A 23,715-nucleotide genomic window follows, 5' to 3' on the forward strand; every position below is an offset into this window, starting at 1 on the left:
CATCTCTTTTTAACTAGTGTCTGATGTGATCATTGCATGAGATCATTCTCAACTGACTCCGCCCTCTTCACAATCATGTGACTAGAGGTTTTACAATTTCCGTCTTCGTCGTCATCCACAAAACTCAGAAACACAAAAGATATTAGTAAACGTGAGGGAGAAGGATTCCGAGCAACTTTATAAACCAAAAAAAGAATGCAAATGCCATACATATTATAGCAATAAAGAGTGATGGCAAAGTCACATCCAATGAACTGCGAAACAGAATCTCCCAACTGTGCCCATATAAGAGAATCACTGCTATAACTGAGGTTTGCATTGCCACCGTGTTAAGTAGCAGGAACACATCGATAGGAAAAGAACGCATGTAAAACCTGCAGCAAATGTTACGTTTGTTATCCAGAGTTGTCATGCCACTATGGTTCTTTGTTAACAAGTCTTTTCTATTAAAGCCTGTATCAAAGCCCATATTATGATCCAATATGAAGTGTTTGTTAACCATGTAACTAGGGTTCGTATCTCCAACCACAAACACTATTTTAGAACTAGAGTTCCTTAGGACATCTCCAACCACAAACACTATTTTAGTGTTAAAACCATACTATTTTAGTGTAATTTCAATATTAAAACCAAAATCTTCTCCGACCATAACACTAAACTTCACACTAAAACTATTTTATAATATTATATGTATTAAGTTTTTTATTTATCATTTATTTAATTGTATGTTTTAGTAATAAAATAAGTGAATAGTGTTTTAGTGGAATGAATAGTGTTTTAGTGTGGTGAATAGTGTCACACCAAATTTGGTGTTTAATTTTAGTGTTGCACTAAAATAATATGATTTTTGTAATTCCATTGGAAAAGATTTGATGCAAAAATCACGCCAAAATAGTGTTTTACAGTTTCATTGGAGCTGGCCTTAGAACTATATATATATGTTGTTAGATGGTTAGTGTCTGGAACTCTGGCTGCCTTAAGAGCAGCCTCTCTACTTCACTCTTATGTAATATAATAGACTCTTTTAGCTCATGGAGACAACGTTTAAATCTTTTCCATTTTCTTTATCTTTTCCGCAATAAAACTCTTCTTACGAGCTATTTCCATTTATGCCAATAAGCTCTTTGAGCATCATCTATCTTAGTTTCAAAACTCTAACATTTAAGGTGGAAAACAGCTCGAGGGAAGAACTAGTATATATGAAGTACCTAACCAAATTTCAATATAATATGTAAAATATAAAGTATTCAACAAAAATTATATATTTAATGGAAGAACTTATGAGTGTTATTCATTATTTTCTGCTAAAAATTTCACATAAGACTAAATAATAAAATAAGCCAATATAAGCAGAAATAAGCAATATCCGAGTGAAATATAAGAAAAAAAACAAAATGATAACAATACTAGTTTGATAACATAGTTAGAAACTATTAGTTGTTTATAAAAACTAGAACAAGGATGCTTATAAAATAGAAAAAATTATCATTTTAGTCAATATGATGATAAAATTAAAATTAATTTTCAGAATACAAAAGTTATGAATCTAACAGAAAATATATGTCAAATTTTGATATTTAAAGAAAAAACCTCAAATATGTAAGTAACAAGTCTCAAATTTACATGTGTTTTCATTAGTGTGCTTGCATTAGTGTCATTGTTCTATTGTAGAATCAATCCAAATTTACATTGGTTACCCATTATCTTTAGTTTTTTTTTTTTTTTGACAGCCCCATTATCTTTAGTTAATAATGTGAATTTCTCAATTATATAATTATTAGTTTCAGAAACATGATACCCATATGTCTATAAAAAAATTAAATAGAAAATCAGAAACATTAAATATTTTGTCAGGGAATATGAATAATAATTTTTGATTACTCATTTGATGTATTCTTATATCATGGATAATCCAGACTTTTTCACATATTAAAAAAAAGTCACAAAACAGGCAAAGACTTCTTGAAACGTGAATTTGTATTTGCATATATCCCTAATAAATCAAACTAATTGTTAACACATCCAGATCAATTTGGGACATTTCCATCTTGTCAATAATTATTTTCATTGTTGATGGAAGATTTCATTGCTTGATCTCAAGAACCTCCTTGATTTTTTTTTCCCACTGTATCCAAATAAAGAACACCATATCAGTGTGAATCTTAAGCTGTTATCACTTATGAGATCACAAAAAAAGCATCTCTTACAGCTTGTCTGCATGGCTTTGTGTATAAGTCTGAATTTGACATCCTGGAATAAGCTCAAGCATTCAAGGAAGCTATAAGCTTTACTAATAGTCACATTGGTTTACTTTTGTTCCTATACCAATTTGAGTACGAGGAATAAGAAGAAAGCTGAAAATATTGAATATGTTTAGTTATATCATCACAGATAGTTACAACAGAATTTGCATTGACAACCCTTCAGTACAATTATAGCTACATCATAATTGTAATTATCTCATTCAAGAACTGCAACACGGTCAATGTTCAAATCGGTTCTGCCATTAGCATTTGAAGACAAAATCACACTGGGAACTTAAGACAAAGAAATGAGACAAGTTAACGCAACGGAATACCTACCTGGACAAAGGACAGTGGATCATACAATACTGAACCAAAGGAAACATATAACATGATCGTTGGTCAAACGTCATGCACTCAAATTCTAAATGAGAAGTTGTTGCTCTACTACTCTTGTTCCACAGGCATGAGCGGTAATGCTCGCATCGAGGCCACTACTCCTTATTCTCGGTAATGATCACATAGCATAATCTAAAGGCCAATGCCAGAATACTTTCTAATATTATTAATTTGTAAGTTCTTACCTTTTCGTTCGGATTAGTAACGAGACTGAGAGAAAACTCCAACGTCGAGAAAACTTATTAGGCTTCACTTCGAGCTATTGCCGTATATGCATTCGTACGGCCGCTTAAGCGTCAGAATCTTTTCAGTATCCTCCAGATATAATGTGTTTCTATTAGAACAGTGTAGTTTCTTTATAACTGAAACTAAAGATTCTTGAATAGTTAAAATGTAAACTTTTTCGGGACATGGTATTTAGTTTGGTTAGGTCTGATAGATGGCGGTAGAAATCGCTTGTTTCATGCGGTTATGACAGAATCAGCTTAAGGCTTAACAAAACAACCACTAAACGCTATCACTTTTTTGATAACTGAAGCTTATTTTGCAGAATTGGAATTTATTTGGAGAAAACTCATTCACACTTATGATATGCGACAATGATATCTGTCTAGCTACTCTGCTAGATCACATATGGCACATATAAAAAAAAAATTACCATAGACCAATAAAAATAAATTTTACTTTTATCAAGCATTTGTTGTTTTAGTTTACTCAATAAAACCGTGCAGTGATTTCACCAACCCATCATCTTCTTTCTTTTCGCCTCTTTTGTGCTTCCGTGAAACATGTTGTTGAAGGCATATTCTCTAAAATCTTATATATTAAAAGAGAAGTCATGACTTTTTTCATGTGTGATTTTTTTTTTAATTTGGACCATCACTTAGAAATTTTATTAAATGTATTTTATTAAGACTAATAATACATAGAATTTTTAAAATACTTTTATCATAATATCTTTTAATATCCTTTTTATTTTAAATATAAATATATTTATTTTAAAAATCTAACAAATCTGTTTTAAAAGATCTTTACAGGATCTTCATTTTCGAAATTATATTTAAATATTTTTCACTAATTTCGAAATTAGTTTGAAATATTATTATACATTAATAAATTCAGTAATCGTTTATAAAATAAAAAATAAAAAATTCTGTAATATTTTATATATTATATAACAATAATCAATCATATTAAAAGAAAATTATTATATTGAGCTAAGTATAATAAAACTGTATTAAATTTATAAATTTTATTTTCATAAGTATAAAAAATTTATGTTCAAAAATAAAATCTAATATGTTGGTAAGATGGATTAAGCAAAATATATAATACATGTATAAAAATTAACATGTATTTCTTTATAATATAAAATCTTTGTAACTACTTTAATCATAATATATTTTCATTTTAAATTCTAATAAATCTGTGTAAAAGTATTTTAACAATAATTTAATGTATTTTAAGTTATCGTTTATAAAATAAAAAATAAATAAATTATATCCTATTTTATCCACTTTATGTCATGATCATGTTAAAATACAATTATTATACTTAAATAAATATGATAAAAGTATATTCAATTGATAAATTTATAAATTTTATTTTCATAAATATAAATTATTTATTTTAAAAATATAATATGATGATAGAACGGCTTAAAATTAACAAACCTTATAATACATGTCTAAAAAGTAACATATTTTAGACTTTTGTATATACAATAATATATTATCTAAATTGAATAAACTTAAAAAAATATTAGTAAAAAGAAATACAGCTTTGAAACACGGGTCAGAATTTAGCATAAATTAAATACAAAATATTTTCAAATATGTTTTTTCATGAATATATTAATTTGCTTAATAACTAAATGCAAATACAATAAGATAAATATATAATAAGAAGTAAAAATACATACGGTTTTAATCAAATGATTGATTATAACATGTAAAATATAATATTATTATATTTGAAATAGTTATATAAACATTTAAGTATATGATTAATGTTAAAAAAATATACCACTAATGTTTAAAAATAATAATTTATGTATAAAAAAAAGTAAAAACAAACACCCGCGCGGTTGCGCGGGTCAAAATCTAGTAATTGATTAAAATAAATAGTAGATCAAATCGGCACTACTATTAACAGATATTAAATTAATTTTGTGTAAGAAATTAAATTAACAAATACTAAAAACTAGAGGCACTAGATAAGATTTGTTACTCTCAAATAAATAACAAATAGAAAACGTTGGTCAATGGGTTCAAGATTAATTAGCGCTGTCATAAACAGATCAGCACTACCATAAACAAATATAAATTAGTGAAAGTAGTTAGACTAACAAAGATTAAATTTAAAGCACTAGAAACGATTGTTACTTTCAAATAAATTTCAAATACAGAACGTGGGTTTATTAGTTCAAAATATTATCGCTGCCATAGAGTCATAGACAGATCAGACTACCATAAACAAATAAAATTTGTAAGAAGTTAAATTAACAATGACAAAAAAAAATAGAACATTAAAAAAGATTCGTCGCTTTCAGAAATATTACAAAATAAAGATCGTGGGTCTATGAACTCGTAATCAGCACTACTATAAAGCACGAGGAAAGATTTGTCACTATTTTATAAAAATCAACCAATAGATATCGTGGATCTATGGATTCATAATCAGCGTTACCATAAACAAATCAGCACTACCATAAGCAAATATAAAATAACGTAAAAATTAAAATTAACAAAGACTAAAAACTAAAACACGTGATTTTTATTTGAACACCTAAAACACATTATTTCTTTTCTACTTTTACGGAATACTTTCGTTCTTTTCTACTTTTACAAAATACTTTCTCCGTTCAGCAAAAAAATAAATAAATTTTTTAGTATTTTTACACATTAAAAAAAAAAATCATTAGGATCACTATAATAAATATCATTTTTATAATATTTTTTTTGTCATCTTTATTTTTATAATTTAAAATTTTAATATTTTAAGTAATTTTTTTTTGATTAACTTGAAGGGTATTTCGAGTATATGAAAAATTCTAAACTAATTCTCCAAGCGGAAGTGTAGCCTACATATTGATTTTTTCTTTGAGTTTTCAAAAGAGTCTTAAGCAATGTATCTATATCTGCAAGACCATATGTAGAATTAGTAATTTCGCACTAGATGAGAATTAATCTTTGGCCTATACCAACATAACGACTGTTCGTCTAATAGAAACCATCAGTCCACCAAAATGTAATTAACCAATAGTGATTCAATCAATAATTTTTTTGAAGTTTACAACTTATTCATAGAAACACACAAAAATATGTCCTTATGAAACATTTTTTGTTCCTAAAACATTTATCTTAGTGGTACGAGGAGTAAAAAATAATATTGTGTCGATGAAAAGATATTAATTAACGCTATCAAAAGTAATTAAGCATTATCATAAACAAATATAAATTAGTGCAAGAAATTCAATTTTTTTTTTTTTTAAAGTTAATTATTGACTTATAAAAAGTAGAAATAAAGAAAAATGAAAAGCAACGGATATATTTTGAATTAAAAACAGAATTTTGTATTTAGAAATATTACTTAACCTACTTTTGTAAAAGTTTTGAAAATATATATTTTATTCAGAATACTGGATGGCTGATAAATATGTTTAAAAAAAACAAACCAAAACCTGATTCAAAAATCTGAAAACAATGACAGCCTAAAATGAAAATAAAACATATCTTCTGACCAATAGGCCAAATCTGGTAAACCTTTGAACATGTACAATTTTATCCAAAAGGGAAAAGGGAATCTTTTATCCCTTTTAACATAACTCCAAGATTCTCGGTCTAGTTCTTGTAATATATAAAGACAAGCAGTGACAGAATAAACAAAACACGTACAAAGACAATCATTTGAGTTGAAGTTGACTTTATAACAGATCAAAGTGCATGTTTGATTTTCAAAGCGATCGTCTTCAATGGAGGTGATTCACTCATGGTCTTGTCCAAGATCACTCAGCACCGCTCTCATGTACTCCTTTGCCCAGGTACATGGGAAACAGTTATCTTGACTGACAGAAAAATGTTTGTCTGTGTGATTTATATCTTGAAAAGATATTTTGGTTTTAAATCACTCAGAGAGATGACATCGAAGTGCTGGACGAGCCATTAAACGCTTCGTTCCTTAAAGCTACAGGTGCTGATAGGCCATACAGAGATGAGATTTTCGCTAGCATGGTATGTCAGTAATAACTAATCAATTTAGGTTTCGACGTATCAAGAGCACATCTAATATATTACTTATTATTTTCTTTAAAATATAGTATTTCATAATAAATTTGATATTTTCTCAAATTTTGTTCCATTTGGAATAAAAATAGAGATGTGTAAAAGACAAAAATGTATATATTTTACTCTGTTATGTAGTAGAAAATTAAAAAGGATTAGAAAAGATTACATTCCAAATTATTTCGAAATGAATTATGGAGTGGAGTTAGATATGTTTTAAGACATTGATGAATTTGTTCATCGTGGAGAAAGTAATATTAACCGTGCATTTTCTGATAGGAAATTGATGGACATAAAGTGGTGAAAGACATCATTTATGGTCCAGGAAAGAAGAAATATAGGTTTTGTAAGGTTATATATACTCGCTTCTCTTTCCGAAGATTTCAGTTTCGTCCTATACACCCTCTGTTTTGAGATAAAGTGTGTGATTTTTATTGTGTTTATGGCTCTTCTATGCACAGAATTTGGCAAAACATCGTATTCTTGGCTTGCCAAGTGAACTAATGAGTAAAGGAAAGCACTTTATCTTGATACGCAATCCGGTTCACATATTGGTAATTAAGCTTCCCAAGCTCACTTCTGGTTATGAAATTCTTCTGAATTGGTTTGCACATGACTGGTGTTAAAATGTTGGACGCCATAAACAATTTAGTAAAAATTCAATAAAAGATAGTTAAAATATTCTGTGGATCCTATATATATCCATATACTAATTCATAAAAATTTGGGGGTTCTCGTTCTTATTGTTTGTTTGTACTTTCATGCAGCCTTCTTTTGATAAGGTAATCCCATTATCATTTCTCGACGTGGGATTGGCAGACTTAGTTTCAATATACAGCGATCTCTGCCAGATGGGAACACCACCACCAGTCATCGATGCAGACGACCTTCAGCGAAATCCCGAGGTTTCATTGCTGTATTATCAATATTGTAACAAGAAAACTTGATTACAAAAAAAAAAAAAAACAAGAAAACTTGATTATCTTATGTAAGAAGATGCATATTTTGTGTATCATCCATCTATTTTCAGGCTACGCTACGTGGTCTTTGTCATGACTTGGATATCCCGTTTCAAGCCTCTATGCTTAAGTAAGACTAATTTGCGTTCTCTTGGATTTAAGCGTAAACATCAAAACAATGATTCATTGTTTGTGTGATAAGAATCTTTGTTCACTTTGAAAACTAAAAATGATTAGGGTAAGTTTTCCTAACACTTTATTTTATTAAAATTAGTTTGAAATCATTGCATTATAAAAAGAATTCGACATATAAAATACAAAGAAAAAGCTAATGGTCTTAATTTCTACACTGAAATGCTTAATAATATATTAACAGTACAATGACAATCTTACAAGAGACTAGAGTTTAAGGCAAACACTATATATTTACGTACCTACACATATTTCTAATACATTTTAAGATGACACAACACTTCTTATAACTTTTGGAAGTTTCTTAATCTTTGGTAGTTGATTTATAACTAACCATAAGAACAATTTATATAGGAGTATAATTTAAAGGCACAAAAAGAACTTAAACCTAATATAAAATGTAAAAATATCAAGATCGACGATAAAAAAACCCCCACTAACTAATTAAAATTCTCTAACCAACCCCTTATTCTAATCAATAATCATAACCCACTAACCATAGTCTTGTATCATTGTGTTTTCTTGAAGATGGGAGGCTGGTCCCATACCAGAAGATGGAGTATGGGCTTCATGGTGGTACAAAACTGTTCACGAATCAACTGGTTTTTCGTCTCCGAGGAAATACCCTCGTGTAGGAGCCCAAGATTTAATTTAGTTAAATGATTCTGGAACTCAAAGCATCATTCAAACTAAACTACAATTTTGTATATTATTTTTTCAGACATTCAATATGAGGCATTACGATTTGCTGGAGCATTGTTTACCACTATACAACACTCTCAGGCGTCACGTGAAGGGCAAGTCATCTCTCTTGGCCAGCCCCTTAGCTCCTCCCAGTCTTCCAGTTCCTGAAAATGCTAAACTTTTTGCTTGGGTTGGTGATGAGATTTTGCCACGTGAGATGGCCAAGGTGCTTAAACTTTATATACATGTTTACTTTGTTTATGTATCCGATTTAAAACTGATGTTTATATATTCTTATATTCTTGTTTAAGGTTTCCGTTTTTGACTCCGTGGTGCAAGGCGGTGACTCTGTATGGGAAGGTCTTAGAATCTACAAAGGCAAAGTATTCAAGCTTGAAGAACATCTAGATCGGTAAGAAGCAAGCAAGAGTAAAACCCTAGCACTTCTTCCAAATGTTCTTTATAAATATGTAAAAGTATTGCTTTTAGGTTGTTTGATTCAGCAAAGGCTCTAGCTTTCAATAATGTCCCAACCCGCGAGGAGGTAAACATTTTGATGAAGATCATACCATTGTCATAGTTTGGATTCTTGGGTTTTGAATGATAGTTATCAGTTATCACAATGGAAAATGCATAGGTAAAAGCAGCCATCTTCAAAACTCTCATAACCAATGGGATGTTTGACAATACACATGTAAGACTGTCTCTAACCCGAGGCAAAAAGGTATGAGACTATTAGTTACACCTTTTAACAATTTCAAAGTAAATATTAAACTCAAACAAGCTACTGATTTGTTAAGGTCACTTCTGGAATGAGCCCTGCGTTTAACCGTTATGGATGCACATTGATCGGTAATAGTTCTTTATTTGTCTCTTGCAACCATTAAACTATAGTCTACGGAATATGGTTTTTGAGTATTATCTTTTTCACAAAATAATGAATAGTCCTTGCTGAGTGGAAGCCTCCAGTATATGACAACGATAATGGAATTGTGCTGGTGACTGCAACTACACGTCGCAACTCTCCCACCGTATAGTCCCATTACAGTTTCATGATTTCATCTATGTTTAGCTGAGAGACACATCTACTCAAAAGTGTTGTTTACCATCGTTGTTTTTTTCCAGAATTTAGATTCCAAGATTCATCACAACAATCTCCTCAATAACATACTCGCAAAGGTTCAGTCATTTGCCACAGAATCATGTGATCATGTGTTGTTAAGACATACTGTTTTTAGATTCTTTCTATGTGATAATGACACAGGTTGAAAGCAACAACGCTAATGTCGATGATGCAATCATGCTTGACAAGGATGGCTTTGTGTCTGAAACCAATGCAACCAACCTTGTAAGATCTTCAAGAGGCTCGGATTGAACATTTTTACTCTCTAAAAAGACCTAATGAGATGTGTTTAATGCAGTTCATGGTGAAGAAGGGCGTAGTTCTCACTCCCCATGCAGATTACTGTCTCCCAGGGATTACCCGAGCTACTGTAAGAGAGAAGAAGATTTTACATTATTTTTTCTAACATATCTCTATGACTAATTAATGACTATGACATAACCAAACTAATCATCTCCTAGGTCATGGGACTGGTGGTGAAAGAGAACTTCATCTTGGAAGAACGAAACATCAGCTTGTCTGAATTTCATACAGCTGATGAGGTTTCCTCGTTGTTCTTTTCCTTGGATTAAGAATGTTGTATGATCAATAATTATCTATCTTCAACCATATCATTTTTTTTATTTCAGGTATGGACTACAGGAACTATGGGAGAACTCAGCCCGGTACACACACAATCTCTACTCTACTACCTAATCTTTGGGCCGGCTATGTTTAGGGATAAACAATGCCTGCTCCGGCTCGAAGCATATAGAAAGCATGGGCTTCCGGCCGCTATTTTAATAAATATTAAAGCAGAGAAATTACTTTTAATCTAGTGGTTTAGTGAGCAATGATCATTGTGAGTCCACTTTTCCCATTAAAACAAGAACCGGGTTTGACGATAAATATGAAAAGCTTTCGACGATAAATATGAAAAGCTTTAGAATTGTTTTTAGTTTGTTACGTGACGCATATACTAATCGGAGTTCATTGCTTTCAGGTTGTGAAAATTGATGGTCGTGTGATCGGTGAAGGAGAAGTAGGACCGGTTACAAGAAAACTGCAAAGTGCTTACAAGAAACTGACCGATGATTCGGGTGTCCCGATACCTACTTACCAAAAACTTTGAACCATTTTCAAAGAACTATGGGTGTGTTTACGCAAGTCCATTTGTGTCGTTTTCACTTTGATAAATAAGTGCATGATGTTTTTAGCACATGATGGTTTGGGCCAATGTAATAAAGTTGGTCGCGTGCAAGTCAAGTGTGTTTCGTCCTCCTCGCCTATTTCATTATCATGTTTAAAATTGATGGTCTTCCCTTCTTCTTATATGGCAACTGACAAGTTCAGAATTTGATTGTTTCTTTTCTTTTGCAATAGCCGTCATTTGACGATATTTAGATGTGTTAAAATTTTGTGAACTACCAAATTCAAATAGTTTACTAGATACAGTCCTAAAAGTGTTCGTTAGCCCACGTCCAGTGACAATTTCTGAGAGAGTACCTCAGCTATTGAAATATTTATAAAAAAAATACAAGTTAGAAAGAAAAGTTGATATGAACTCATAAACTCTCTAGATACCATACGTATATTTGGTATGATATCATCAAATCATTTTTACAAAATATCAAAATTGAATTACACTGTTTAAATGTAATATTATATAGTTAAGATTTGTTTTGAGTTTTTTTTTTTGTTCAACTTTTCTTGGTAATGATTTACATACTTCTTTGCATTTATGTTATATATTTGGTAAATTATTTTACATTGTTTAAAATAATAATTATTCAAATATTGGAAATATGACTTGTACAATATTGTTAATGAGTTAGACCATGTCAAAACTCTTATTATGACTTTTCACTATAACCTTAGTTGGAAAAATCTCTCTCCATGTGAAGTGACACATTTGCTGATGGCTTACCCCCTAACTGGTCCCACCACCCTCTTGAGTCCTTCTTCCTCGCTTCTTCTCCAAAGCCTTCACAACTTTTCAAACACCTCTCTATAAAAACTCCATTTAAAAAAAAAAAATAGTAATATCTTAACTATTCTTTGGGATTCAGAAGCATGAAGAGCTTACTGTCTTTTCAAGCTCTTGTCCTATTTCTACTATTAGCCGGCTCGGAGCTAGCCTCGGGTCAAACCGACACCAGAAATGAGCAGTATAGTTACGGAACCGGGCTAAGTCCCGCCATGGCTGTAGCGATCGTTGTCGTGATCGCTATTCTCTTCTTCATGGGGTTCTTCACCGTCTACCTCCGCCGCTACACGGGGGCAGTCGACGGCAGCGTTAATAATCCTAGAGTAGGAGCGAGGAGAGTGGCGCACGCGACGGTGGCGCGTGGTCTCGACGCGTCGGTGATCGAGACGTTTCCGACGCTCGTGTACTCGGAAGTGAAGACGCAGAAGATAGGGAAAGGTGCGTTGGAGTGTGCGATTTGTCTGAACGAGTTCGAAGATGACGAAACGCTGCGTTTGCTTCCTAAATGCGATCACGTGTTCCACCCTCACTGTATCGGAGCTTGGCTCCAGGGTCACGTGACTTGTCCGGTTTGCCGCACGAATCTCGCCGAACCGGTCGAACCGGATTTAGTAATCGAAATTGATATCGAGTCGCAGCAATCGGTGGTGGTTCCTGAACCGGCGGTGGAGCTCGGCGGGAGTGTTGCTACTACACGTGTCAAATTCTCGAGGTCGCATACGACGGGACATTCGGTGGTATCGCCTGGAGAATGTACCGAGCGGTTTACGTTAAGGTTACCGGAAGATTTAAGGAAGAAGATCATGGCGAGTTGGAAGATGAACCGGTCGAATAGTCTATTGGTTCTACCGAGGGGAGGAAGCTCTAGAAGTGGTAAACCGGTTGACCGATCAAGGGCTCGGTCGGACCGGTGGTTGTTCCGCAAAACACAATCATTTATGTGGAGGAGCCGGGACGACGGTTCAATTAGGCTAGGTGGTACATGTAGCATTAGAGCAGTAACCAGTCCGACCGGTGACCCGGTACGAACAGACCGGTGGAATTTTCTTAGAAACCCGTCGTTTCTGTGGAGGAGTACACCGGTTCCTTCGCCAAGAATTGAAGTTAATAAGGATGGTGAAGGAACATCATCGGTTTAAGTTCAACATACCGGTACAGTTGGTTTAGCTAGCGGTACTGTTAGGTTGCCGGTTTAATTGGTTAGAACTTTTTTTCTATCAGAACTACAATAGATTTGTGTGCATCGTTCATACAATACATTTTACGCAATTCTTTAATTTTATTTATCTTTTCTGGTAATATATTAAAATGTTAATAGACTCAGTCCCATGGACAAGGAGTATTGTATTTTGTGTTTTTCTTCATAAAGAAAAATCGACTTTTGTAACATCTCCTTTATTCATATATAGTTGCGATTCATGATGATACATTAGGCACATAGACATAAAAGCAAAATGAATAGATCTTTTTAAAAAAAAACTGAATGGATTTTTATAAGTCAAACAAAGAATCGAACATGGGGTGGAGACTAGACTGGATTCTCTATTCTTTAAAGAGAACATCATGACCAATAATACATATAATACAGAGAATGAAATATTAGTATTTTTATACGGGATTATTTGTTAATAAACGCATACAGTTCCGACAATCAATCATTTGAACTTTGAAATACGACATACCCAGACTAAAATAGGTTGTATAAATATAAAATATAACTTTAGTACAACTTGGAATGAATTATGTATCCATTCAAAGTTATGTAAAATAGAACCATTCCAATACGTCATCTAGATAGACGACGACCGTTGTGAAAATAATATTGACCACGACTAGGTGGACGTACGAAAGCCGCCATTAGTCAAATACGTTCTAGAAATATAATACGTAAATTACCAAAAGTCGTGATAAAGTTTGGTTCAAAGGAAGGTACCATACGATAATTCTAAAACTAATAACCAGAGCTTAAAACACAAACGTAAACGCAACCACAAACATAATACATTAAAAAATCGTTGTTGCCTATATTTACTAAACGATGGATTGCTCTAAGAGGAGGTTGGTTAGAGAGAGTTACATGGATAGAGTTTCTACATTACATAACATACGAGCCGGAACATACTACATATATGTACATCTGTTCTTGAACATATTGAATTATTGACTTGGATCGGCAAGTTCCATATATTCTAGTTTTAGGCTCAATCAGATTATCAGACTGGATTACTGATTATATTCATTAGATTTAACATATTAAAAACACTAATTTATTGTTATTATAACATATAAAAATGGTTATGTTAACAATTTTAGAACAAAAAACAAATTAAAGATCAGCACTACACAATCTTATGATATTTTTTTTAAAAAGGTTGTTTCTATTAATCTGCATAAATGATAACAAATCGCATTTTTTAAGTTCAAATCCACAAAAAATTCAATGTAAACACATTAATGAATACTTAATCAAAATCATTAGACATATGTTTTCACTAGAAACATTTCCATTAGTAATCAGACATAACCAACCAATCAATTACTGAACCAGTGCTAGTTAAACCGGAAATACCGGTTAACTTATATTAGTGCTTGGCCAATCACATTAGAGCGACGATATCAATCATGGAAATAAACAAATATATCATTCAATTAATGAAGTTGTAAAAGAGGAAGATATCAAGGTGTAGCTGTCTTCTTCATGCCTTTGATTAGATCAGGACCCATTTGTCATTTTTTCACAGGTTTCTCTATATGTGATGCCATAATACCCGAGAAAGAGCATGCCAAATTCTGGATACAAATCTCAAACAAGTATCCGTTTGGACCGTTTCATAGACCATGTGCTCATAAAACATTCATCCTTTATGTGTAATACTATGTGGCAAGTGGTATCTGATTGTTGCTGTCAATGGGGATGTTTCGAGGGAGAAACTTTAACTTGACACTGCACTGGCAACCTCATGCATCATATAGTAAAGAAGAGCGTTATGTTTCAGGTGTTCAGTTAGACTTTGAGACAGGGCCGTGCCTGCAAAAGTTGGGCCCTGAAGCAAAAAAAATTTTTTTGGCCCTTTACTTTCAGAAAATATATAAAAAAGTTGAAAATTGCTTCCTCGTTAGTCGAACCCGTCACCTTGAGATAAAGGCATGATGTTTTAACCAATAGAGCTACATCAACTTTACGTACAGATTGGCCCTATAAACTATAATAGCTGTTCGGGCCCTGAAGCACATGCTTTATTAGCTTGTGTTCAGGCCCGGCCCTGCTTTGAGACGCCTCAATGGCTGATCTGTGTACTGTGGGTGGGTATCTTTATATATAAAGTACAGTTCTCTCCATCCTGGTGCCTCCACGTCATCCGCCACATCAGAAAGTCGACTTCTGTGATTGTGACACGTGTCCTAATCACCCCAAACGGCAGCGCTTCAATTCATTCAGAGAAACCTTATGTTTTTTGGCAAAAGAAAACCTTACGTCTTCATCCGTCTCCCATAGCCTTTTAGGGTTCATCCTATTGTTCGATCTCTGACGACTTCTCTGACTCCATGAATGGAGGTTGGAGAGATTTAGTGGCTCAACCCGGTGTACGATGTGGCTCTCTCTCTCTCTCTGCTATAATTTTGTCTTTAAATTGATCTTTGCCTTCTTCTTCTTCTTTTTTCAGTTTATCGACAAAGCATGAAGGGAGACGATTCGATCTTAGATTTAATGCCTCCAAGGAAGAAGCATAATAAAGGACCCAACAAGGTTAGGTGTTAGATAAACCCTAATCATAGTAATAAGATTTTTGCAAGTAGTTCTATCTACCTGATTAATACCTGTAAACAAATGTTTAAGCAAATCTCAGAAACGGAAGCTGAAGAAACTTGAGGAAGACAGGAAGAAAGAGCTCCTCTCTGCAAAAACTTCCAAGTTGTTAGAGTATGCTTACACTCTTTTCTTCAGTTCCCAATTCATTCATCATCTTTTGTTTATGTGAGTTTGATATTGAGTTTCTCTGCAGCAAGTATAAAATATCTCAGGATGTGTCTTCGCTTTTCCAATCTTCAAAAGCCATAGGTAGAGTAAGCAAGCAACCACAGTTTCTCTCTTTGTTAAAAACGTTTAGTCAATGGTGTTGTTCTGAATCTCCTTTTGTGTATTTCAGTCTGATAAGAAGCTGGAGAAACGCATGAGACCAATGCAACTATCTAAAGCTGGTGTTTTGTCTGATGAACCAGTCAAGGAAAATGACAACTCTGATTCATGTATGGACGAGCCTACCACACCTGAAATCCATATCCCAACTCTTCATACTGATTCTCACCAACTTATTCATCCCAATGAACTCGATTCCAAAGTAATGATAATCTCTGCTGAAGAGTCCCGTGAAGAAGAATGGTTTGTGAATTTTTAAAAAAAATTTCGGCTATGATATGTGTGTTTCGTTTGATTGGTTACTATTTCTAGAAAACCGGTTGCTGTAAGACCACTTAAGTTCCTCGGGTTAGTGGTTTTGTTCATGTCTAATCCTGTTTCTGAATCTTTCAGTTCCTTTATGAAGCTGGTTTTGGTTCAAAGCAAGTTAATTCTCGAAGTGGGGTTATTGGTATTACACAGCCACGTCGTGTTGCTGTCCGTCCTCGCCACTGCCGAGAGGGTGGCTCATGAGCTTGGTGTTCACCTCAGTCAAGGAGTCGGTTTCAAAGGTAGGTGCGACAAAAAGATTGGCGAGAACTCATCTATAAGTTTATAAACGATGGGATAAATCTGTGAAGTTAAGGTAATTTTGTAGACTCTGTTTTCCATCTCAAATGTACGTAAGATAATTTGTTTCACTTTAACAGTCATCATGTTCAATCTGTCTATGTTCACACGTACTGACGAGAACCTATTGATCGCAGTGATTGCAGGCAGCATAGATTTTAAAAGATCTTTAAGCTACAGAGGCATTCTTCATACACCCACCAGTCATCCTCCAACTTATTTGGCTTCCTAATTCCATGTAACATTTATGTACGTACATTCGCATCTGTGAAAACAGAGTATTTCTTCATACATGCGCCGGTCATCTTCCAATTTATTTAGCTTCCTAATTCCCTGAAACATTTACGTAATCTGGATTTTCTAATCATTATAACAATCGTGTATTTATTATTCAGGTTCAGTTGATATAATATATCCCTCCTGGTAATAAGATCTAGGGGAGCAGTGGCCATGTGGTTGACGGAATGACGGTGATCAGCATGCAAATACTGTGTAGATGGTGATTTTGCTTCAGCTACATCGGTGTTGGGAGTCAGAAACCGCGTGGTGTACAAGCTTGCGCTGGTTCCTCTCAAACAGTCTCTTTTCTTCCTCTTCGCAACTCCAACCTTAGGGTAAACCCATCCACCATACCTTTGATCTCTGTTTTCTCTTACTGAGTTAATTTTAAGCAGTGGTCGTAAGTACTACGTTTTTAACATTACAATTATAGATGATTGAAGAAAAGACTAACCAGCTATGTGTATCTATATGTTTTTTAGGTGTCTCTCAGTATGTACTGATTTAGATTTAGTCCTAAAGAATACTTTGCAAGTTCAGATTTAGTTATTTACACCTAAAGAGGTAAGCATCCATCAATTTATAGACACTTTATTCTGAATGGAAATCTAAATGTTCTCATATACAATTGCTTTTCTTTTCTATCAATGATGCTTGCTTGAAAATAAACTTAAATATGGTTTTGTATAGAATCCTATTAGTGTGTTATAGGATGCTCCGAAGAAACTTCTGGATATTTTTCTTTATAAGCTGCTCCAAATCATCAGTCGTTAAGACTTCTCGCAACTGTTCTTATACAGGTGAATATGAATCTTGGTTTATGTCTCCCTCATTAAGTCAGCCGTCGCAATGAACGTAAAGAGAGTAGTAATCATATACACAAAGCTGCAATGGCTATCAACAGCAGCATCATTAGTGTCTTACATGGCAAATCTTCCAAAGGTTTATGTTACGTTCAGTAACTATGTTACGGCTGAGAGAGCAGAGATTCTGCTCTATTGTTTGAAACATTGTTGCCTTGGATTATCTCAATTGTATATGCAAGATTCTGTAAAATAAGGTAAACAAACTCAAGAAAGTAAAGTATATAAGTTTGATTGAAATAGTTACTAAACACTAACCATAGTAATATTATTGATGTTGTGTTGGCAGGATGTTACGAGAGAGTTGTTGAAGAGCCGTTCAAGAGTACTTCAAGGTTTAGCTTTTAACATAGTTGCTTGGAATGATTCTGTTATCTTTGCAGACAAAATCATGAGGCGTAGTGAATAACCTTTTATAGGTTTTCCAATTTACTTCTATATTTATTTATTTTCCTTATGTTCTGATCTATCTCCTGTAAATTTATTTCAGATCAAAATCAATGTGAAATCTAGAACTAAAGCATTTACTTCCTTTTTCTTAAGTTTTGGATATATTAATAAGCAAAGAGAGAAGAACAGACATAAAGAAAGGAGTTACATTACGAAATTCTAAGGGAATAATAATATTTGAAAACTAATTTCTGATTTCATATTATATACAGCAAGGTTCCTTTTGAAAACTAATTCTGGTTCCATCTTACATACAACAAGATTCCGTTCGGGAGTGTGATTAAAATACGAAATCTGAAAAAAAACACAAGACTTCCTGTTTCTGTCTTCTTATGAGCCCTCGATAATTGGAACAGTCTTCAAGGCAACACTATCGAAGCTTTTATGTGATGTGCTCCTGAGTTACTGATTGCTTATACATACTTCTCTTACTCTCTTTCTTAAAGTTAATCAGGAACAGAGTTTCTAAAGGAGAAAGCACAGTTTGAGCCCAACTTAAACTAACAAATGCTAGACTCATGTTTCAGAAAAAAAAAAAAAGAAGACAACAGGTAAACTATGACTAAGCAAATCTGGTGGTTGAGCTGCAGAGACAAGAAGCACAGCTTGAAGAGAAGGCGCATAATGTTAAAGATGTACCAATAATAGATGTGACAGAGTTACAGAGATGTAAATCCCATCTTGGGTTGCAACTCGAACAGTCACATTATAAGATTCAGTATTTGGAGCAGAGGCAAAGGATCAAAGATGATGATACAGAAAAATAGGTGGCTAATCTCGAAGAAAGAAAGCCTATATTTTTAAAACTATGTTCTGTCAAATGGAATAAGCCAAATATACTTGATATCTTATGATCTCAATTATAAGGCGTCACTCTTGAAAATGTATTAGATTTACGTAATTATATTTTTGTTTGTCTCTACTAAAAATTCTGTGTAACAAAACAAATCCACATTTAAATTTTCAAAAGATAATAAATGTTAACTATACAATTTCTATGTGTATCCTCTTCCAATGTAAAACATTAAAATTATATTATTGCAAAGTTTTTCTAACGAAAAAATAATAATACAAGGTTATACAATACTTCTATGTAAAAAATTAATTTATTTTCATGTGTATATTCAAATTTTACTTATATTTGATAATTCCGAGAGCAAATGATGTGTGAGTGAAATAAAATTAATATATTTATAAATCTATTCTTAAATATCCTAAATTTAGAAAACTCTTTAAGAAACAAATTAGCAGTAAAACCATGTATTTAAATTACCAGTTCAAAGAATAATCAAAAAACAGGTGTGTATCACCGGAAAAAAAACCTAGCCAATAATATTCTACTACATACAGTAGAACCTCTATAAATTAATAATGTTGGGACTTTGAAATTTTATTAATTTATAGAGATATTAATTTATAAAAGTTTTTTTATTTGGATTTCTTATTTTAAAATTTATTTATTCTAAGATAAGAAACATATTTGATTTTAATGTATATACATGAATTGTAATTTTTTGAAATTTGAAATTTATATTAATATTATTATATTATTTGGTGTATATAATATATATTGCATAGAACCTTAAATGTGATTTTAGATATAATATTACTAAATCTCATCAAAAATATATTAAATGTTAAGAAAATTTAAAGATAATTCAATTGTGAATATAAAACAAACAATATAAGAGTAAGTTCTTACTTATATAAAATATGTATACATATAAATTATTAATTTATAATTTTAATGGGATAATATATTTACACAGAATTTTTTTAAAATATATTACATTATTATTTTATTGATTTGTGTCAAATTTTAATGGGATAATATATTTACACAGAATTTTTTTAAAATATATTACATTATTATTTTATTGATTTGTGTCAAATTTTAAACCGGCCCAAGTTGGGACCGGTAAAATTTAATAATTTATACAGATTATTAATTTTTCAAGTATTACTTTGTAGAGTTTATACTATAATAAGTATTTACAAAATAAAAACATTACCCATTATATTTCTTTTTACACAAAATTTTAATTTTGGATAAAAACAATACATCACATCCCGCGCGTAGCGCGGACCGATCCTAGTAATATATATCTAACTGATATGAAGTTGAAACATTGTTTTGGAACGAAAGACTCTAATAGAGCCATTGCTAAATGCGTATGGGATTTGTGTGTCTTTCAACTCAATTCGAACCTGTTCTTCTTTAAACACGGTTCGGTTTGTAAAAACAAAACCAAACCGAAAATTTAAAACTGAATAAATTTTTCTTGAAGACATCTCTATTATTAAAAGAGAAGTAAGTACCAATAAGAATTAAATTAAACTATTTTATTTAATTCATGTTTTTTCCAGTTCAATTAATGTATTTACCAAAATTAAATTTTAACTTAAAACACCTTGATTTTATTAATCGGTAGTTTTTATATGTAATTTTTTTTATAAAAATTTAATAATATTGTATTTTCTTTAAACATGTATAACTATTTTATAATATTTTCTATGACACACTAAATCATAGTTCTTTATTTTTTTCATATTTTAAATTTATAAACATTGTTTTTATATATTGTATACAATTTTCTAATTACATATATATGTTGAATTTGCTTATATAATATCGAATAGATGGTTTAACACGCTAAAATAAATTCATGACTAAGTGAATGTAAAACAATCAAATATTACAAATAAAAAATAAAAACAAAATAAAACAAAAAGTTCATATCCGCTCAGGCCAGGGTCTAGTCTAGCCAGATGTAATTAGATACATCGAGGTTGAAACCTTGCCAAATGCATATATACTAGCTGATAACCCGCGCCCTGCGCGGAGTGAATTCGCTCGGTGATTTAATGTTTGACATAAAAAATAGAGTATGTATTTGCAATATATGATTGATGAAGTATGACTTTATATCAACGGAGGAAAGTTTCAAGAATGGTAAAAGCATATTTAAACAATATAAGAACTCTCTTATAAGTTATAACTAAAAAGCTCATTTATTATTAAGATGCATAATTATAAAATTTATCATAATAGTTCTTAAGTAAGATGTTGAAAGCCAAAACAAAAATATAAATGTAAATAGAATACTAATAAAACGAAAAAATCTTCAATTTAATAGACACTCCAACATTAACTTCAATTTGCTGGCATAGAAATTTTGTGACCATAGAAACAGAAGAAGATAAAAATTAGAGCATACTCTATTTTCTTATCGCCAACCAAGAAACACATGCAAGTATTAATTTAGAAGATACTTACTTCGATTTGAAGTTTTGTATTTCTGCCATGTCCTGATCAAATAAGACTTAAGAAGAGCTTTCTAGGTTAGTGATATATCTGAAACCACCTAAATAAGAAGTATATATAAAATACATAAGATATTTTAATCTGCAAAATATGCAATACTAGATAGCTAACCTTCTCCCCAATGGATTCTCCATGACCTCAAAACACAGACATTCACTGGAGCAGGTGAGTTAAGGTTGTATTCACTCAAAGTCACTGCTTCCTTTCCATAGGCAACACACTTTAAGTGTTGTAACATGTCATTCATTTGGTGAGTTAGCATATTAATATATATGAAAACTAAGATCTGTTTCTTAAAAAAAAATATGAGTAAAGTCAGAAGTTCAAACTCTGTGTTAACCAAAGTGAACTCCATCCTTGTATTCTGATAAGAAAATATCTCGCCAGGTCCTAGTTTTTCAAGTTGTTGCAACTCCCCAACAGCAACCATAGCTCCACAAAGGTCTACACAAATAATGGAAATAAGATGAAAATTGTTAGCTGAACCATCTTACACGACCGAGTTAAGTAACTAATCAAAAACGAAACAAACTTATACATAACATACCAATACAGTACATTGGATGTGACAACCCTTTCAGTATTGTATTAAAGTTCGCAAGGACAAGAAAATTAGAATCACGCAAGGGTTGAATCTTCCTAAAAACATGTTGTCGCTGTGAACTTAATATAGTATATGCTCCTTGTTCTTCTTATGAACTCAAAGACACTAATTAATTTGAAATTGTATATCTCAAACCAATCAGCTTCTTTGAGATAGATTCCTTCTGGAAGAAGAACTTCAAACGGCAATGTTGCTTCCATAGTAGACCCCTGCAGATATAGTTAAAGACAATACAGTTTACCTCTTAAGAAAATTGCTAAATAGGTATATTATATAAATTGTTAAAGGATAACTTACTTTCTCATCTCCCAAACGTATGATCTTGACTTTAATCTTCCACATACTCTTGAACGGTTTCAAATTAGGCACAACAGTTATCGCAGCCATTATAGAAGAATGAGGGAAGAGTAGTTGTGTTTTTGTGTGATTGAGATCAGTACAATTCGTAGGGGACGTGAGTCTTATATAAGAGTAAAACCCTAAGGCTTGTAACTTAGTTTCCACGTTAAGAGCGAATTGATTATCATATATTTTTGCATTGGCCAGCACACTAAGATTTAATTATATTGTCATAAACTGGTTATCTTAGTTGATTCTCATATATTCTGGCCTTGGCGAGCAACCAACGAACTGGTTTTACCCGCGAGATTTCAATAGACTCATTATCTCGGAACCGACCGGTTCGGTTCAGTAAACCCAAATAACGTATGTTAAACTCTCTCTTATACATAGTTCTCACGTAACGTTGTTATAATGCTTTGGAGTTCTTGCTTCACAAACTAATGGTACGTTGAATACATTATAGTGCCACAAATCTCGTATAAGACAAAAGGAAAAGACGTCTTCATCTTCTCTGTTATGTCCTCTTGAGTAACAGAAAACTCAGCTTCTCTTCTTGGGACGTCATCATCTTCTCTTTCGATCAATCTTCTTGGGATTCTCTATACTCCTATATACTCTTTATATCTCAAGCATGCGCATAGATTGACACATTGAAGAACAAAGATATTTGAGAACTCAGAAGTCACGTTCAAGAACAACGTTAAACAAAATAATGATATTATTTATAGTTCATACATTCTATACACGTTCAAGAACCGTAATGCAGTGGGGAGCTTCGCACCTTGGCATTCCAACCTGGCTTGCAGTAATGTATATGAATCCCGTGGATTATAATGTTGGTGACGTACTGGATCGTGATGCAAACCCCCCCCCCCCCCAAGCGATGTGCACGGACAGAGCACAACCTTCTATGGTCTCGAAAGTGTTCAGGATGAGTACATCTTTCAGATAAACGGTCATGTCTCATTGAAATATGATACATATTGTGCTCTTCTTCAAAGTGTTCAGGATGAGTTCTTCATTGAGATGAATGGTCATGTCTCATTTAAAGATGATACAGAGGGACTCGTCTTGAACCACGACGTGTTTAACGTTTCGAGCCTTGAGGTAACTGGGTCGTCGTTTCCTGAGTTGGGGGATACGTAGAACTCCGAACCTTTCATTAAAAACAGTGCGGTTGAAGTAAATGGTGAGTAAGAATGAAGAAGAGACAAATCCGTAGCATGAGCTTTACGTGAGAACTCCAAATCATGAGT

At 32.5% G+C, this 23,715-nt stretch overlaps 2 protein-coding genes and 1 pseudogene across 7 annotated transcripts; all 3 read left to right on the forward strand.

The window, feature by feature from the left end:
- Nucleotides 1-6,603: 6,603 nt before the first annotated feature.
- LOC111200474 (branched-chain-amino-acid aminotransferase-like protein 2) lies at nt 6,604-11,701 on the forward strand. The gene is made up of 19 exons (XM_022691678.2): nt 6,604-6,684; nt 6,776-6,874; nt 7,205-7,276; nt 7,387-7,479; nt 7,693-7,830; nt 7,956-8,014; nt 8,605-8,707; nt 8,798-8,986; nt 9,072-9,172; nt 9,250-9,304; nt 9,398-9,484; nt 9,561-9,612; nt 9,706-9,791; nt 9,886-9,939; nt 10,025-10,108; nt 10,182-10,253; nt 10,345-10,425; nt 10,513-10,548; nt 10,866-11,701. The coding sequence occupies exons 1-19, from the start codon at nt 6,616-6,618 to the stop codon at nt 10,992-10,994; spliced, it is 1,659 nt and encodes a 552-aa protein (XP_022547399.2). The 5' UTR covers nt 6,604-6,615; the 3' UTR covers nt 10,995-11,701.
- Nucleotides 11,702-11,849: 148 nt separating this feature from the next.
- On the forward strand, nt 11,850-13,238 carry LOC111200880 (annotated as a pseudogene).
- A 1,985-nt stretch (nt 13,239-15,223) lies between these two features.
- On the forward strand, nt 15,224-18,280 carry LOC125577707 (ATP-dependent RNA helicase DEAH13-like). Of its 6 annotated transcripts, XM_048739366.1 has the most exons (11): nt 15,224-15,434; nt 15,515-15,597; nt 15,698-15,771; nt 15,854-15,914; nt 15,998-16,230; nt 16,381-16,538; nt 16,734-16,845; nt 16,992-17,210; nt 17,358-17,439; nt 17,676-17,935; nt 18,028-18,280. In XM_048739366.1, the coding sequence occupies exons 2-7, from the start codon at nt 15,529-15,531 to the stop codon at nt 16,826-16,828; spliced, it is 690 nt and encodes a 229-aa protein (XP_048595323.1). In that variant the 5' UTR covers nt 15,224-15,434; nt 15,515-15,528; the 3' UTR covers nt 16,829-16,845; nt 16,992-17,210; nt 17,358-17,439; nt 17,676-17,935; nt 18,028-18,280. The 6 variants fall into 6 exon arrangements, 2 of the variants coding, with proteins under 2 accessions (XP_048595323.1, XP_048595322.1); XM_048739365.1 differs by lacking the exon at nt 17,358-17,439; XR_007316104.1 differs by lacking the exon at nt 17,358-17,439 and having other exon boundaries at nt 15,309-15,434; nt 15,515-15,771; nt 16,381-16,612.
- The last annotated feature ends 5,435 nt before the right edge of the window (nt 18,281-23,715 follow it).

This window comes from Brassica napus, chromosome A9, assembly GCF_020379485.1.
Source record: "Brassica napus cultivar Da-Ae chromosome A9, Da-Ae, whole genome shotgun sequence".
Classification (NCBI taxonomy): domain Eukaryota; kingdom Viridiplantae; phylum Streptophyta; class Magnoliopsida; order Brassicales; family Brassicaceae; genus Brassica; species Brassica napus.

Excerpts from the sequence above, each read along its gene's own strand:
- LOC111200474 (XM_022691678.2), top strand. The coding sequence starts at position 6,616 with ATGGAGGTGATTCACTCATGGTCTTGTCCAAGATCACTCAGCACCGCT. Across the intron at positions 7,831-7,955 it reads ACCTTCAGCGAAATCCCGAG|GCTACGCTACGTGGTCTTTG; the intron begins GTTTCATTGCTG and ends ATCTATTTTCAG. Across the intron at positions 9,940-10,024 it reads TCAATAACATACTCGCAAAG|GTTGAAAGCAACAACGCTAA; the intron begins GTTCAGTCATTT and ends ATAATGACACAG.
- LOC125577707 (XM_048739366.1), top strand. The coding sequence starts at position 15,529 with ATGAAGGGAGACGATTCGATCTTAGATTTAATGCCTCCAAGGAAGAAG. Across the intron at positions 15,915-15,997 it reads CTTCAAAAGCCATAGGTAGA|TCTGATAAGAAGCTGGAGAA; the intron begins GTAAGCAAGCAA and ends TGTGTATTTCAG. Across the intron at positions 16,539-16,733 it reads TCAAGGAGTCGGTTTCAAAG|TGATTGCAGGCAGCATAGAT; the intron begins GTAGGTGCGACA and ends TATTGATCGCAG.